This window comes from Musca vetustissima, unplaced genomic scaffold (assembly GCF_032173495.1).
Source record: "Musca vetustissima isolate MV318-11 ecotype Yass unplaced genomic scaffold, APGP_CSIRO_Mvet_v1 utg31706, whole genome shotgun sequence".
NCBI classification, from domain to species: domain Eukaryota; kingdom Metazoa; phylum Arthropoda; class Insecta; order Diptera; family Muscidae; genus Musca; species Musca vetustissima.
The window spans coordinates 2268-17091 of NW_026876650.1; the positions used below are offsets into that span (position 1 = coordinate 2268).

Here is a 14824-nt window from a genome sequence, read left to right on the forward strand (position 1 = left end):
GGATTTTTTAAATAATTTTTTTGGAGACCTCCACATAAGGAGGTTAAATATTTTTTTTGGAGACCTCCAAATAAGGAGGTCTCTATGAGGTTAGGATTTTTTGAGACCTCCACATAAGGAGGTCTCTATGAGGCGTGGATTTTTTAAATGATTTTTTTGGAGACCTCCACATAAGGAGGTCTCTATGAAGCGTGGATTTTTTAAATATTTTTTTTGGAGACCTCCAAATAATGCGTGGTGGATCTTTTAAAGAATTTTTTTGGAGACCTCCACATAAGGCTTGGATTTTTTAAATAATTCTTTTAGGAGACCTCCACATAAGGCGTGGATTTTTTAAATATATTTTTGGGAGATCTCATCATAAGGTGTGGATTTTTTAAAGATTTTTTTGGAGACCTCCACATAAGGCGTGGATTTTTTAAATAATTTTTTTGGAGACCTCCACATAAGGCGTGGATTTTTTAATAACCTTTTTTGGAGACCTCCACATAGGGCGTGGATTTTTCAAATAATTTTTTTGGAGACCTACACATAAGGCGTGGATTTTTAATGAATTTTTTGGAGACCTACATAAGGCGTGGAGGGTTTTATATATCTTGGTATCGCCATAAATAAATCGAGTGACATCAGTTTTGAAATTCGGCGAAGGATTGTGATGGCCAACAGATGCTGCTATGGTCTGAGTAAGCAAATCAAAAGCAAGGCCACTTCCTGCCAGACCAAACTCACACTTTACAAGACGCTGATACTAACCGTGCTGTTGTATGGATCTGAAGCATGGGTACTTGCACAAGCAGGTGAGGCAGCTCTTGGGGTGTTTGAAAGAAAAATTCTCCGAAAGATCTACGGGCCGATCTGTGCCGAATGAACCACGAGCTTTACAATTTATACGCGGACATCGACATAGTCTGACGTGGTGAGCTGCATCGACTACGATGGCTAGGCCATGTAGCGCGAATGAATGAGAATGCTCCAGCTCAAAAGGCATATAAAAGCGGACCTGCTGACGGTTCTCGTAGAATGGGAAAGCCACGAACCAGATGGAAAGACCAAGTAGAAAACAACATCTTGGAACGTGGTCATTCGAATTGGCAGAGATGCGCACACAACCGACGCGCTTGGAAATCTTTTTTAAGCTCGGCATATGGAACAACCGTTCGGTAACAAGCCAGCTAAGTAGGTAAGGTTAAAAAAATCCACGCCTTTGGTTAGGACTTGAAAAAATAATTTTAAAAAATTTCATTCTCCTCGAAGATCCACAGCATCACCACGTACCACTGTCCATAGCTGAAAGAAAGTTGAATGGTGCATGTCGTTTACCAATTAACACCTTCACGGTATTTGTGTCGAACGATCAGAATAAGTTCAACTTTATTTACAAAAATCTTCAGTGATAATCGAGTCTTAAGAGCGAACAGTTGTCGGTCTTTTATAACGTGGAAGAAAATTTCGAAATTTTTTTCCGTTTCTGAAAAAAAACAAGAAGAAACAGAAAATAACACCGAAAGCAAATTTCTAACATTTTATTAAAAAAGAAGAAAACAAAAAAACGAAAATGGTTCTACGTAAATCGATGTACCGCAACTTGGTGCTAGTGATCATGGTTTTATTATTGAATAATTCCAAAGTGTTGTGTCAGAAAAATATAACTCTAACAACAAGTGGTGATAGTGAAAATATCAAAGAAAATCAAACAATTATCGAAATGACAGATTCTATTACATCGGGAAGAGCATCGGACGCAAATTCTTCATTGGCTATGAATTCGAGAAAAGCGCGTTGTGAGTAAATTTAAATTTTCCAGTTTCAAAAAAAAAAAAAAAAAAAAATTGTCGACAAAAACTCTCACTCTCAATATCGATCACTCACTCTCCCTCTCTCTCTCTCTCTCTCTCTCTGAGACAATAACAAATGACCGGTATTTTCCTCAATCCAAATTTTATAGCGCCATAGTCAGTCATCCATTGTCCGGTTGACGTAACGACATTCCCACCCAAAAACTTTGAAAAAAAAAAACTCTCTAATAGATTATCGAAATAAACAAAAAACAGTAACAAAAAAAAATTAACAAAAGTATTGAAAAGAGGAAGAAGATGATGATGAAAAAAACGCAAACACATGGATAAAAAAATTGGTTCATTGTCAACATTGACATTTTCCAAACTGGGTCACACACTCCGGCAGCGAAAGTGAATTGAAAATTACTTTCAATTGCGATGCGAATTGATTATGTGAATTAACAAAAACAAAACTGAACTAATACAACAAAATGAGATGATGATAAATTTTCCAAAGACCATTCATCGAGCTAACATGGACCAAGGGTTTGTTGTGAAATCCAATGGCAAATAAATAATAAATAAAATACAAAATTCACGAAATTCAGATCGGAGATAAAATATTGAGTTTTATGCAATTAAAAAATAATGACTATTAGATAATGACAGAGCATCTTTGGATCGAATTTTGCTATTGGAATTAAATCCGATCTATTTCCTGAATGTCTTCATAGACTAATTAACTACCCAACGACCAAGAAATTCCTCCAAAGCTTACATATTCAATTCGAGATGATTACTGAAATAGGTTCGGATTATTTCACTGATTATCTTCTCGAATTGTCATGAATTTATCATCTGATTATCAGGACCCACTGATAAGTAAATAATTAAATATAGCTACACAAATAGGAGGAGCTTCTGCCAAGTTCGAAAATAAAACCCTAAAGAGAATCGATTTTCTTTTCATCCATTGCCTGAGGATTTGAATACCAAATAAGGACTATATTTCATGGGAATAAGTTCAAGATGATATTCTTCCGAATATTGGAGTATGAAAACCTAGAATACCTGAAGAACAAAAATTTAAATTCTGGCTATGACTGTAAAATATTCCCTTGGTTGTGGAAAGGACAATATAATACAACATTTCGTAATACAAAATAAAAATTCTCATGATATTTTATTGAATTTTTTTTTTTCGAAAAAAAAAGAAAAGAATTTTCCATTAAAAAATTTAACTGGTATTCGCTTAGTATTCAATATGAAGACCATACAGTTGACGTAGTCTCCTATTTAAGGTAGAGTTGGGCAATCTAGTTCACTTAGCGGATCGATTTTTCTCGTTCCTTTTTAAAAAGGAACTAGTTCCTTAATGTAGTTCCTTTGCTCCATATAGTTCCTTTGCTCCATATAGTTCAGACTCCTACACAGTTCCTTTGAATCTCTCTCTTTCATCGTTGTTTTTGTTTTTTTTCATTTTTTCCCATATAGTTTATTTGCTCTATATATTTCCTTTGGCCCATATAGGAGCTTTTCTCCATACAAATCCTTTACTCCATACAGTCCCTTTGCTCAAAATAGTTCCTTTGCTCCACATAGTTCCGGCTCCTACATAGTTTCTTTGAATCTCTCTCTCTCTTTCATCGTTCTTTTTTTCGTTTTTTCCCATATATAGTTCTTTTGCTCCACATAGTTCCGTTGATCTTTATAGTACCTTTGCTCCATATAGTTCCTTTGATCCATAAAGTTCATTTGCTCTTTATAGTTCCTTTGCTCAATATAGTTCCTTTAATCCAAATAGTTACATTGCTCCATATAGTTCCGACTCCTACATAGTTCTTTTGAACCTCTCTCTTTCATCGTTCTTTTTTTCATTTTTTCCATATATAGTTCCTTTGCTCCATATAGTTCCTTTGCTCCATATAGTTCCTTCGCTCCATATAGTTCCTTTACTCAATACAGTTCCTTTGCTCCATATAGTTCCTTTGAATCTCTCTCTTTCATCGTTCTTTTTTTTCACTCACATAGTTCTGTGTTGATTTGTTAATAAACTGCAGGACGATAAGCACAAAATATTTGTTTTTATATACAAAAATATTTAAAAAAATTAACTATTTACACAATTTGAATAAAGAAACGAGATCAGAAAAAAAACGAGAAAAAAGGAAAAGACAAAAGAACGAGATCAAAAAGGAACGAGATCATAAAAAGGAACTATATTAATTACAGAGCTGGAACTAGTTCCGATCGTTCCTTTCTCGGAATAGTTCCAATGAACTAGTTCGTTCCGGAACTACCCAACTCTAATTTAAGGGTCCCATCCAAATTTGCCAATTTGAGGCCTGTAACTGCATTTTCCAAAAGAAAATACTGTAATTCAGCATTTTGGTGTTTGGAAGACTGGCATAGATCTCCGAAAAAAATATCATTACAGTACAATGTATTGACATATCCGAACCATAGTTTTAAGATATTACGGTCCTTAATTTACATTCACTGAAATTTTGGTAATCATCGGCCAATCCAAACCAAAGTTATAAGCAAAAATGTACTTAGCATGGCACGTACGATTAAAGAAACTTCCATACTTTGAAAACTTCTACTGAAAATCCCACTTTGTTCGGCGGCGTCGATATATGGACTATAAAAAAATTTCTTTTCGATTTTCTTCAGAATTGTCTGATCTTAAAGCCAATTCGACAGTACAAAGTTTTCATAGGTTTTCGTCAACACTTATTTTCAGAATATTTGTAACTTCTCTTAATGATCAATTTTTCTTTTAGTAATCTCGCATCAAATATTCGATTTTTATAGGATTAACAGATACGTTTTCCCAGAATTTTGGAGTAAAGTTGAACGTTCCGGAATGAAGTTATTCAATGAAACAATTCAGCAAAATGAACTGTTGGTACAAAGTTCTGTTCATTTTTGTTCTCCTTCGTGAAATTCCTGTTGGTCCACTCGATCATTTAGTTCATCCAATTTATTCCACTTTAATTGATACACTTCCATACCTTGGAGTTTGAGAATAAAATAAAGCCATTGATTGCCATGTCAGGAGGATGATGCATCCATTCCACATTTTGGGCGGTCAAAAAAGGTGCAAAAGGGTTTGAGCTGATGTGAAAGAGCTCGCTTGTCACGGCGCTCAATTATTCGTCTTCTCTTGTTCGTTTTTTCTCCAGAGTGTTCATTTAAAGCACAGCGAAGCTTTTAATGAGTCATTGGTAAATAGTGGCGGATCCAGGGAGAACAAATCTTTTTTTATGGCCAGGTGATCATGCATTATCGAATGTATGCTGCTGATAAAAATTACCAAGGATGCCCTTAACCGGCTATACATTTAACTACTAATTCGAAATTTAGTAGTGCATGCAGAAAGACCCAAAGTAGACGGAGAATATGTATTACAAAAATATTACTCATTCGATTTAACTGAAGAAATGTAATCTCAAAATACCTGTAATATTTACGTTTTTCTTCATGAGTGTCAGAATTTGCATAAAAAAAATCATCAGACCATAACCTAAAAATTTGATTTATGGCGAGTATGTTCTTCTTGGTTCGTAATATACTTTCGTCCCCATAATAAGAATTTTCCACACCCTAGACAATGATCTCCTTTTTGTGTTATAGTGTAATCAATCTCATTAGGTACTTTAAAATGTTGACGATGATAGGGATAAGTAAATCGACTAATCGATTAATCGACATTTGGTGTTGAAAAGTCTAAAATTCGTAATCGACTTTTGATCTTTGGGGAAATCGCCTTTCAAGATCGACTTCCGATTTTCTTGGTTTGTTATCACAAAGCCCGAATTGCCAAAAATTATACATTCCATAATTTCTTTTGACAACAATCCATATAGAAAATAAAATTTTTAATCGATTTAGCATTATGTAGTCGGTAAAAGTCGAAAATCGATTTTAAGTCAAAGACAAAAATCGTAAAGTCTGAAAATCGACTATTTGGCTAATGGCACAAATCGACAAGTCTAAAAAGTCTCGAATACGTATATCTAGTCTATGGTATGACGACCAACGGAGATATTCTCTAGAATAATTAGGTTTACAAATATGTTACATACATTTCAAACATAGGGATTTATTTCTACGATAATTTTTTCCATAATTTTTCGTATATTTCTTCGACACTGTGATGTAGGCAATTTAAAGTTCCCACCATTGCTTTGCGATTCTAGTTAAAACTAAACTTATTTCGTAGAATTATTACCACAGCATGAGTTCTTCTTCTAATATTTGTGAATAATAATTGGGCGCCATTATTTACCGGCAATACCCTCTAATACCAAACTTGGACGCCATTTTCTGCAAAGAAATTATTGCAAAAACCTGCCAATAAATTGGGAAGGAAAATGTAGGATTTTCGACCTTTGTCTCTGGCAAAAAATACAACTTTTCGAACATTAAATTTTCACATCAGTTCAAAATTGATTTTCGATTACTTTTAAATTTTTTTCAACAAAAGATCGTTTGGTCAAATATTGACTTATAGATTTTTTGTTTCGGCATATTTCTGATTAGTCGACTTATTATCATCTTATTTCTTTAATTGTATGATTATTTCCGAACCAATACCCTTTTCGAACCGTTAGACATAATTTTTTTGAAGATCAAACCTTCCAGAATCCAGTTTGTATTATTTGTTTTATAAAGAAAGATTCTGAAATTTGCAGCTGTGTTTTTTGCAAGTTTCAAATTTATCCTTAATAATATTGGAGAATATCAATATGGCGCACTTTTCCATTAAAACTGAGAATGTCAAACATAATTCTTAATATATAGACAAATTAAGTATACAAACATGTTTACTCTCCCATTGCTCGTTGGGCGCCAATTTTATTCAAATTGGAAATTTAATATTTCAGGGTTTAAGTGGGCTAGACATCAACAGCAGAAGTACATATTTGCATTTTTTATGCAAACTGGTCGGATTGTGACCGCGCTCCAATGTTTTGACCTGATCCTAAAACTCAAAGTGATTTAATCACTTTCGTATTATTTACACAAACTTGTCGATTGTGTTCCAAAGTTTTGGTCCGATCTTAAAACTCACTGTGATTTAATGAGCTTCTTAAAATCGAAATCGAGTGGCATATTTACTCTAAATCTAGCCTATTTGACTATTATATTTACAAATTTCATTAAAGTGGCGCCCAACGTAAAATCCATATAAAGTTTGCACTCTATCCGCTATCAACAGGTCGCAAAATATGGCTACAGTTGACTAAGATTAGTAAATACGTATTTGGGTTGACGTAGTTTATGCAAATATATTTAAAATCGAAAAGTACTCACGAATTTTTAATTGAAATTTGTGATTGGGCGCCATTTAGCACACTTTTGTGATTTGGCACTCACCTTTTGGATAGACGGCCTATTGTTAACATAATTAATTGAATTGTTTGTGTGTGTGTGTCTTTCAAATTTGTGAACTCCGACAGTAAAAGAAACGTCACGCGTGCTCTACGATGTGACATTGATGATCTTCGTAAATTGACTCGTTAATAGTTCAACGACGACGACAATGCAAATTTCTTTGAAACGATTTTTAAAGCTTTCAAGCCACCTAGCTATAGTTATGGCACGCGTATAACCCCATTAACTACTTCACCTTCTAAGATATTTAAGATATTTAGTACTTAAAAATTGCCACCAATTTTCTCTGCTTTCAGTTTCTTTTTTTTTTTTTTTTTTTTTGGTGTTAATAGAACATTTCCCTGTTAACATTTTCCCCGCCTCATTTCATTTTCCGTTACATGTCAATTAAGTTGCCGGTTGTTGGTTTTCGTTTTTTTTTTTCGTTGTTACAACTCGTTTCAACCAGAACTAACAAAGATTACTAGGTAATTCAGACATAGCGATGTGTTAAAAATGGGCATGATGCCACCACCATTCAATTTCTCCACAAAGTTCAGATGAGACAAAAAAGAAAAAAAAATGCTGATAAAATATGCAGTTACTACTCGTGCCTTACTAATTGATGGGTCACGATCGGCCCAATAATAATCATCACGGTTTTCCGAGTGAAAGTAATTCACACAGACAGAGTATATACAGACAAAGACGCCTGAGACGGCCTACCCCTCAAGCAAATATCAGTCGAAGGGTGGAGCGGGAGAAATTTTTCATGACTTTATTTACGTCAGCTCAAAATTAAATCGCACATGTATCAAACAAAAATAAAATCGAAATGGATTTGTTAATTTCTATATTCAGTTCTATAAATATATAGAGATGTCAAAAAGGAAATCTGGAAAAAGTTGCACGCTCGGTAATACCTAAAATAATCTGGTTTTTGGAACCTTGACTTTAGAATAAGATAAAAAAATTTTTACTTTTCAAATGTGACAAAATCTGGAGTCACGAGATGTCCACTTTCAGCTGATCCAACAAAATGTTGTTAAAATATGCAAATGAATATTGGTTCAAATTTGCCAATATGATAATGGCTTCGAAGACTTCCCACAAAATGCTGAGTATTCTACTCATTATGATCACTACCAATTTACTTGGCAGTTTGCTTTGTTTTCCCAGTGTACTGTGGGGCTTTGTCTGTAAACAGCAACGTTTAAGACTCTTAGAAGCTGGGTTGCTAAATTATGACATTAAATAATCGAGTCGGAGCATCCCAACCTAGTAGCATTGCACTTCCGCTCTTTAGAATCTGAGGTTCAAGGATGAAGAAATTTTCGAGCATAACTTCTATTAAAATTGAAATAAATTCCTAGTACCTAAGAGAAGAATCAAATCACAAATATTTATTTTTGAAATAGAGACAGATTTGCAAAGCTAGCACATACATTTGATACATTTTCAGGACACGGCAACATGTTTAGCAACATTAAGGGTTCTTCCCAACATGTTGTAGCTAATTTCTCTTGTCGTCAGGTTACCACATATTCCTCTTTGCTTCCTCTTTCTTGTGGATTTACTGAGTCCTTTGGATTGATTTATGTTAAACCAATTTTTGAAATGATATTTTATGTAAAAAACACCTTGGTTCTATCCTCTTGGCTGATTACTGATAATGTTGCTGAAACATTGTGTCTGGCAACATTGTACTCTTAACACATACAGGGTTGCCCATATTCGACGGACCCTTGTTTTTTTTTTTAAATCAAAGAAAAAAATAAAAATTTGGCGGTTGGCAATGTTAATCATTTAATTTGTTCCAAGTAGATTTGTTTACATCAATTTTTGAATATGATATCTCTCAAATGGCCGCCTCTGGCGTTGATGACGTATTGTGCCCTTTATGCTGCATTTTCCATCGTTTTTGCAAACATTTCGGCCGGAATAGCGGCTATTTCTTCACAAATGTTGTCCTTGAGCTCTTCTACCGTCCTTGGCTTGTTAACGTAAACCTTTGACTTCAAATATCCCCACAAGAAGAAGTCAGGCGGCGTCAAATCGGGCGAACGCGGTGGCCAGTCCAAATCACCACATCAAACGGCCCGGAAACAAATTCTTCAGAAAATCGATTGTTATGCGACTTGTGTGCGGTGGAGCGCCGTCTTATTGAAACCAGAACTGCCTCATACGCTTTCGACGAATAATTGCCATCACAAAATTGCTGTTATCATCAATCATGTCGCGATAACGCTCCTGATTGATGGTAACAGCATGACCGTTTTCATTTTGGAAGAAAAACGGCCCAATGACCGTTTTCGCACTAACGCCGCACCAAAGTGTGACTTTTTCGGCATGAAGAGACACTTCTTGAATCTCCTGAGGATTTTCAGTGGTGTAAAAACGGCAATTTTGCTTGTTTACGGTCCCATACAATGTGAAATGGGCTTAATCGGACATGATAATTTTGTTCCAAAATTGCTCGTCATTTTCGGCCATTTCGATGACTCTTTGGGTCCATTCCAATCGACGAGGCTTGTCCGCAGGCAACATTCTTTGCGTCAATTGAATTTTGTACGGGAACAAATGCAAATCAATGCGAATAATCCGTTGTAAAGTGGACCGAGCCATGCCCAACTGCTGAGAACGGCGTTTTTGGGATGTTCTTGGGGACCTTTCAACACTGGCTCGTACGGCAGCGATATTCTCGGCCGATCGCCTGGGTCGACTTTTATATGGCCGATGGATCACTTTAGATATCAATTTAAGACAGGATTTATTGACAGCAACATGTTGAGAACGAATGAGAGTTATTCTCAACATGTTGCCGCCACTTATGTGTCGCCTTTATTACAGATCCACTGCTATGTAGACAAATCAGTGTCAATCTAATTCTTAAAAACGTATTGTAGGAATAACTACCGTCGGATTTCAGCCTTTATTTTGCATATAAGCAATTATGTTGATAATGTTGCTGAAACATTGTGTCTGGCAACATTGTTCTCTTATCATATACACTGTGATATGTATGACTGGACATATGTTGGACGCCACTTTAATAAAAAAAAAACATATTTAATGGCTTGACTAGACCAGAGTCAAAAATTGTTGTAGATTCTAATGTTCTGTAACCATGCCTTCTAATCTAATTCAATAAAAAATTTTGCCAAAACATTTATATTTAATAGGCATTTATTATATGGGTGACACCATCCTTTGTCGGCAATTTTTTCAGTGACATATTTTGTAACAACTTTCGCATTGAAACATCTATTCGCAAAAATTATGCGAAAATTGTAAAATTATTTATTTTTCTAAATATTGAACCCTTATCGGGCGCCAATACATCTTAATGATTTGCTAAAGTAAAAATATTTTCTATAGCCTAGAAAATTGTTCCGTTTTTTGTGGAATATATAGACTTTGCATACAAATCAAAATTATTCCTTTGAAATAATGTAACTAAAATATTAATATCCTACTTGGGTGTTGGGCGCCACCTCAAGTAAAATGCAGACAAGTGCTGGGTTATCTAGCTAAACGATCTTCACAGTCCATGAAGATTTTTTAAGTGGCTCCAATTTTTTGGACACAGTCACTGTTCAAATAGCTTGGTTAAATGATTTATAAAAGTGGCGCCAAACAGATTAAGTCCTAACCGCATGAAATATTCTGTTCTTTGGAAAAAGCAACATATTCGTGCTGAAAACTCCAAGGCATTGCATTCCTATAATTTGTTTTGCGATTAAATAGAAAACCAAAACCAGATTCTCTTAGACAAGGTGACGCATTCCTTGTCTATTCTTATCACATGCTTTCGGATTATAAATCTCCTCGCTTTAACAAAAACTGTTCGAAGTCTCTATAATGAAATGAAATTATAAGATCTAGAAGGTCTGGGTATTGATAAAAACAAAATAGGGGATAAATAGAACCCGTCTAAGGGTAGGTAAACACAAGAGGGAAAATGAATGGAACTACGATGTAGTATCGATCGATCAATTTGGGGAATATCTTTTCTGAACTAGTTTGTACTCAACTCTTATATTGAAGTGTCTCACAGATAAGACTTTAGGGAGAACTAGCTCTAGGGACAAAAAGTCAGTGAACCAATTGCCGAAACTCGTCTAGAGTTAGGTAATTACGTTGCAAAAGTCATTCGATCATTTTCTGTTTTATCCGCAAAGGCAACTAGTTTCCATATTCATTCAGTTCCTTAGTTCCATTCAGTTCAATCCTTCATTGGTAAATGTCAGTTAATTCGACCGATGAACGACTAGATTCAAATGATTGACTGAATCAGAAAAAAATAGATGAACGTAAAAACGGGCCTAGTACCGATGGTTCCTTTTGCGGAATAGTTTCATTAAACTAGTTCAAACCGGAACCACCCGAATCTGATATTCAAGCCTCTTACAGATGAGACTCTAGGGGTCATGTGGTCATGTGAACCAACCTTCGAAATCAAACAATAATGATCTCAAAAGTTGCTCAATCTCGTTCCCAAGCCACTTTACACAGCAAAAGGAATTTTGTTCAAAAGTTCATTTAACTTGAACCGTTCATTAGTCAGCTTGGCTAATGAACGGTAACAAGAGCCAAAACGAAACGACTCAACTGTAATGTTCAAGTCTCTTATAGATTAGATCTTAGATGGAACTAACTTTAGTTGCAGTAATGTCAAGTCAAAACAAATCTCTAGGGGCAAACCATCGCTATATCAATGTGAATATCAGTTAAACTCTAAGATGTAGATGAACCATTAGAACTAAGTGAACATGAGAGAAAAAATGAACGACTGGAGCAAATGAAACTCGTTAGCAGGAGTGATCGATCCTTTTGAGGAATAGTTCATTTCAGTTAAAATAAACTATTTCACAAATGGATAGATGCGTGCTTCGTTTTGTTCCAATCGTTCATTCGTGAATTACTCAGAAGAACTCTAGATTCACGTGATGTTTTAATCAGCAATTATGAGTTTGGTCGACGCCAATAGGCAATGTCCAGAAGAATTTTTTACAGGATTGAAGGCATCATTTTGTTTCTATGAGATAAAATTTAGAAGAAATGTTTCGCTGTACCATGAATTAAGTGCAAGTGCATGAAAATACTGCAAGTCTGTACAGTTTTTGTCCGGTCCCGATTTTTTTAGATTAATTCTATGCCATCTGGGCCGCGATAGAACTTGATTATGACTGTGTAGAGTGTGTGAAAGATCGGCAGCATGAGTCATTTGCATTTCCGTATTTAAATTTGAAATATTTCAAAATAGAAACATACGATCGGAGTTTGTTTCGATTTGGCGACCAATTAGAGGATTCAAAATGTAAAATATGTATCTTTAGTACTGCGTTTCTTTTTACACATTTAGGTATACAGCTCATAACCTACCTATAAAATTAATTTTTCTCAACTTGTCGCCAAAAATGGGGATTTTGAACAATGTGTGATACTTATTTTGATGTGGCGCCCAACTTGGGGTTTTCAAGGATTTTTTATGTATTCATATATCTATATATATCCTAACAAGTACATATTTAACTCAAAGAAGTAGCTATGAGTGGCGCCCAACGTGGTATTTCGCCTATATTCACCCATTTTTTTGTGATAATCATTCAATTTGTGTGTGTTATATTAATGTGGAGCCCGATGTGGGGCTTTTTTAAAATGAAGATCACCTGAATCTTCCTATCGATTTGTTTATTTATGTATCATCCATATATTTACCTATTTGTTGATAATGGACATATTTCCATTTAATGATGAAGTGGCGTCCAACGTGGGGCTTTCTTTGTATAGCTTATAAGAACTCTAATCACGTAGAGGTCATACGAATTTTTTATCAACATGTCCATATATCTTTTTCTTTATCTATTTTTATATTAATTACCTCATTCCCATGCTAAAGAAAATGTGGCGCCCAATGTGGGGTTTCATTGTATACCTTATTAGAAATTTAAGAATTTTTTATAATCATTTCTTTAACTTTTCCAATAATCATAGTCTTTTCTCTTCCTTTCCAGGGTTCCCATTTTATACCATAGGACGTTTTCAAAATGAGGTGTGTACGGGTAAAAATAATCTCTTTGGCACCTGTATGGTGCGGGGCGAGTGTAGTGACAATGGTGGTGTGTCTGCGGGAGGGTGTTCAACCATAACAAATCAGGCAGTGTGTTGTATTTGTAAGTATAGATGAAAAAAAAATTTTAAATGGATCCCCTCTAACCTCCAATAATTTTCTTTGTTGCAGATCAAAAAACCTGTGGCGCTACTACGCAGTATAACAATACCTACTTCTATAATTCCGGCTACCCGGGTACCTACGGTGGTGGTGGACGTTGCACGATTGTGGTGCAACCCTGTGATTCGAATATTTGCCAACTGAGAATTGATTTCCTATCGCTTTCGTTGGCCCCTCCAAATGGTGATGGTTATTGTGTAACGGATTCCTTGCAGATTACTGGAGGTGCTTCAAGGGTCCCTGCAATTTGTGGTGAAAATTCCGGGCAACATGTTTATGTGGATTTTAATGGCGAGTCACCGATTACCATTTCGGTTGCCACTTCGGCCGGCTACACCTTCAATCGTCATTGGCAATTTCAAATAACGCAATTGGCATGTGCCTCACCGACACAGGCCCCCTCAGGATGTTTGCAGTATTATATGGAAGAAAGTGGCACTGTGCAAAGTTTTAATTATGTATCGGCACCGAATTCTTTGACAAATTCCATTGGAGTACCCGGTTCGCGGCAAATTGCCAATCACATGTATGGCATCTGTATAAGAATGGCGGCGAATAAATGTTCGATTACCTGGTCTCAGGTGGATTCCGATGCATACTCATTTACCCTGACAAATGATGTGGGTGCTGTGGACCCTTCGTTGTTGGCCACCGAGGCTGTACAGAGCCAGGAGTGCAGCACAGATTTTATTGTAATACCAAATCCGCAACAGAATGGTGCATCGCTGCCCAGTGATCGGTTTTGTGGTTTGGGCCTAGTGGCCACAACAAGTGCCACCAAGCCGTTTGTGTTGTTCGTCAATACAGATGGTAATGAGGATTTTGATATATCAAATCGTGGATTTTATTTGTCATACTCACAGAATGGTTGCCCGATATTGTGAAACAGGATGGCTGGTGTATGAATAAAGGACTGAATATTTTTTTTATAGAAAACAAAAAGAAGTTTGGAGTTTTATTTTTTTTCAGGGACCAACACGAAGTGGATTTTTTAAAATAGGTTTTTAGAGTCTACCCTGAGGCGTGGATTTTAAAATATTTTTTAGGGTCTATCCTAAGGCGTGGATTTTAAAAATATTCTTTTAGGGTCTACCCTAAGGCGTGGATTTTTTAAAATATTTTTTAGGGTCTACCCTAAGGCGTGGATTTTTTAAAATATATTTAGGGTCTACTCTAAGGCGTGGATTTTTTAAAATATTTTTTAGGGTCTACCCTAAGGCGTGGATTTTTTAAAATATTTTTTAGGGTCTACCCTAAGGCGTGGATTTTTTAAAATATTTTTTAGGGTCTACCCTAAGGCGTGGATTTTTTAAAATATTTTTTAGGGTCTACCCTAAGCCGTGGATTTTTTAAAATATTTTTTAGGGTCTACCCTAAGGCGTGGATTTTTTAAAATATTTTTTAGGGTCTACCCTAAGGCGTGGATTTT

At 35.6% G+C, this 14824-nt stretch overlaps 1 protein-coding gene across 1 annotated transcript; it reads left to right on the forward strand.

Moving 5' to 3' along the window:
• Nucleotides 1-1555: 1555 nt before the first annotated feature.
• Nucleotides 1556-14279, forward strand: LOC133321204 (uncharacterized). Its single transcript, XM_061530291.1, has 3 exons — nt 1556-1781; nt 13178-13336; nt 13405-14279. The coding sequence occupies exons 1-3, from the start codon at nt 1556-1558 to the stop codon at nt 14277-14279; spliced, it is 1260 nt and encodes a 419-aa protein (XP_061386275.1).
• Nucleotides 14280-14824: the final 545 nt, after the last annotated feature.

Coding starts and splice junctions, on each gene's coding strand:
- LOC133321204 (XM_061530291.1), top strand. CDS start 1,556: ATGGTTCTACGTAAATCGATGTACCGCAACTTGGTGCTAGTGATCATG. Junction 1,782..13,177: donor GAATTCGAGAAAAGCGCGTT/GTGAGTAAATTT, acceptor CTTCCTTTCCAG/GGTTCCCATTTTATACCATA. Junction 13,337..13,404: donor TCAGGCAGTGTGTTGTATTT/GTAAGTATAGAT, acceptor TCTTTGTTGCAG/ATCAAAAAACCTGTGGCGCT.